This window comes from Phytophthora infestans, genomic scaffold (genome assembly GCF_000142945.1).
Source record: "Phytophthora infestans T30-4 supercont1.339 genomic scaffold, whole genome shotgun sequence".
In the NCBI taxonomy this organism is placed as follows: domain Eukaryota; phylum Oomycota; class Peronosporomycetes; order Peronosporales; family Peronosporaceae; genus Phytophthora; species Phytophthora infestans.
The window spans coordinates 46,637-49,334 of record NW_003303420.1 but is presented as its reverse complement, the minus strand read 5'-3'; the positions used below and the strand labels follow the sequence as shown (position 1 = coordinate 49,334).

The window sequence follows — 2,698 nt, the reverse complement described above, 5'->3', positions numbered from 1 at the left end:
TACTTCAACGCGGTGGCACGTGCCACGTCTGCCGACGCGTTTTGTGCGGTAAATGCGTAGTGAACAAGAAGATCTCGGTCGGTATCGGCGCCGATGTCATGCAAAAGTCCATGCTCTTCTGTCTCGAGTGTCTGCTTGAAGCCAAACAGACCCCTGCTCATCAGGTTGCCGTGGACATGTTGAATTGGTAGCTAGATGTCCTAACAACAGGGCCGTCCTCCTTTATTGTAAATAAAAAAAAAACAGATGTGAGCCGGTCAGTTCCACTTTTAGCTCAACCTAGACGGCTTCTAACATTAGGCACATACTTCGTGACGAAGCGAGCAATGGGCAAGGGTGGCACGATCACGCCAATCTCCCCGACCGCTGACGGTATTCCTGCTTCCCGCAGACCGATCGTCGTGAGCTCTAAAGTGAGCAATATCCCTAAAAGATTTCAAGAGATAACGCGAAGATTAAGTCGTCGCCAGTTACTCGAGAATGACGTCGTGTCGATGAGCATTCGGGAGCTGCAACCGCTCAAGCTAGTGTCTTCTTGTTCCGTAACAATCAAGCACGCGCGACCAGCTGAAGCGTCTCGAGCTCGTGTTTCCGTCGGCATTTTTCTACTCTATTTGGCTCCTGCTATCACGTCTGCCCCACTTTTTGACGGATCTATTGATGCAGAACTAGTCACGGACGATATTGGCACTGTCGTGAAGAAGAATGCGTCGTTCGCTCCTGCTTATTTCTTAGAGACTGGGTTCTTAAATGCGTACGTCGAAGCTATGAACAACAACGCAACTGCAGTCTCGTGGTAACGTTACCCACAGAAGGAGAATAAACCCACAAGTTTCCTGAATTTTACGTTTCTAAACCAATCTACTTTCTCGAATGGAGCGTGCTCTATCTTGGACTCTAATGGACCGGAATGCATCCTAATGACGGGACATCAAGGTGGTGTGAGTGCCTATGGACTCTGTCGTAATGGCTCTGAGTTTGTGAGTGTACAGTACTGTATGTCCAAGTCTGGGTAACTCCAGCGGACATTGGAGGACTGGTGGCTTCAGGAACATGGGTAGAAAACGGTCGAGAAAGTGTTTTTGTTGGACTGAAAAAACCTCCAAGTTGTGTAAACGAGAATAAATTGCAGATCATTCCCGATCTTAGTGATATTCGAGGTATGTCAGGAGCGTTCATTGCCGCAATTAAAGGTCCGACGACTCAGTGGTTTGATTTTATGGACATGCCGACTTCAGTACGCGAGCGGATGTTCTACGTGGTATCCAAGCAAGGTACAGGCCAAGGACTCACGATTCCATCCAAAAAGAGGCAGAGTTTTGCCAGAATTATCGCATCAAATACCTGTGGATCGACACTGGCTGATAAACTGGAGATTGCTACACCTTATCAAGGCAGCAAGTACGTGAATGTTATTCTGTATCGGATTGCAGGAGCATCAATCACTCTACCCAGACTGCAATTTACGTTTGTAGTGGCTGCCCAAGCACTGGCATTATTGGTGTTTATGATCCTTGTCAATGCGCGCAATGGGGCATTAAATACGTATCATTTGATTCAGCAACTCTTACGGCTACCGACGTTCTGTATCATTGCCGTACAGCTCGTGTATGTGTTGTATTACCAAGTCTTTGACATCATGTACCTTCGTGGGAACAGTAACAGTGCACTTCGAGCTATCTACGACAAGAAAATCGTATACGTTGCCGGTGTGAGCTTCATTCTGCTGCATCAACTGGACGTGCGTGCTGCCGTTACTTTGTGGCCAAAAATGGCAAATAATGACGCCTACTATTTCTCTCGAATGGCGTGGATGGTTGGATCTTTATCCATCTTCTTGTGGAGTCTCACAAGAGGAGATCCGACGCACTATATGGTGGCTTCTTCGTCGTCTTGGCCACAGAATGCTAGCGAATGTAACGTTACTTTAAATGCCTTGATGCAACATTACGTGGGGTTGGTTATTTTCCTAGTGTACCCGATTGCTTACGGATGGTACAATATCGTCAATACCGGCATGAGTATGAGCCTGCTGATAAACGGGCACATGATCAAATGACGTCGTTCGAAGGCTACGGCTGCTGAGGCCCACTAGGCATGTACTACTACTACAACACGCTAATTACTCAGACAAGAGAAGACGGTACGCTCTTGTTCCTCACGTCCTCGAAGGCTGTAAGGGATGAAGGGTTTGTACTGCTAGGTGGGAGTGACGTCCTCATTCGAGCGAAAGATCTGTACATCATCATGGGCATGAAGTTGTTTACCGAGAAGATGGCTAGTACAATCAACTTGTCTGTCGTCTTGGCTCACATTGTGAACGGCCGCTTGACACCAATGCGTAGAGTAAGCTACATCGCGCTGTACCTCGTATCGAGACGCTGGAATGGTCGTATCTCGTACCCAGACATCAGCTGAAATCATGCAATTCCTGGTTTTTAAGCCAGAGTTTCTCCACTCGCAAACATATTTTCTTTTGTAGAAAGTATTGTCAATTCCTGCCGGAAGTGTCGGAGTCTTTCACATACCGTTACAACCACCTCAAGCCACTTGGAATCGTATTTAAGGCTGGGATACTAGCCAACCGGTTTGGAATTTCCGCTGATAAAATCGTAACAGGATGTGAAAATCCAGTTATTCTACAAATAAAGAAAATTGGTTTCACGTTGTACGTCTCGATATTTTGGAAATTACTGGA

General features: G+C 46.7%; 2 protein-coding genes across 2 annotated transcripts; both read left to right on the top strand.

Moving 5' to 3' along the window:
• Positions 1-494: 494 nt before the first annotated feature.
• On the top strand, positions 495-1,911 carry PITG_21405 (uncharacterized protein; the record flags this gene model as incomplete). Its single annotated transcript, XM_002894924.1, has 4 exons — positions 495-758; positions 816-960; positions 1,023-1,809; positions 1,857-1,911. 4 exons carry the CDS (start codon positions 495-497, stop codon positions 1,909-1,911), a joined length of 1,251 nt encoding a protein of 416 aa, XP_002894970.1.
• Positions 1,912-1,939: 28 nt separating this feature from the next.
• PITG_21404 (uncharacterized protein) lies at positions 1,940-2,418 on the top strand (the record flags this gene model as incomplete). The annotated part of the gene is made up of 2 exons (XM_002894923.1): positions 1,940-2,021; positions 2,087-2,418. The coding sequence occupies 2 exons, from the start codon at positions 1,940-1,942 to the stop codon at positions 2,416-2,418; spliced, it is 414 nt and encodes a 137-aa protein (XP_002894969.1).
• Between the last annotated feature and the right edge of the window lie 280 nt (positions 2,419-2,698).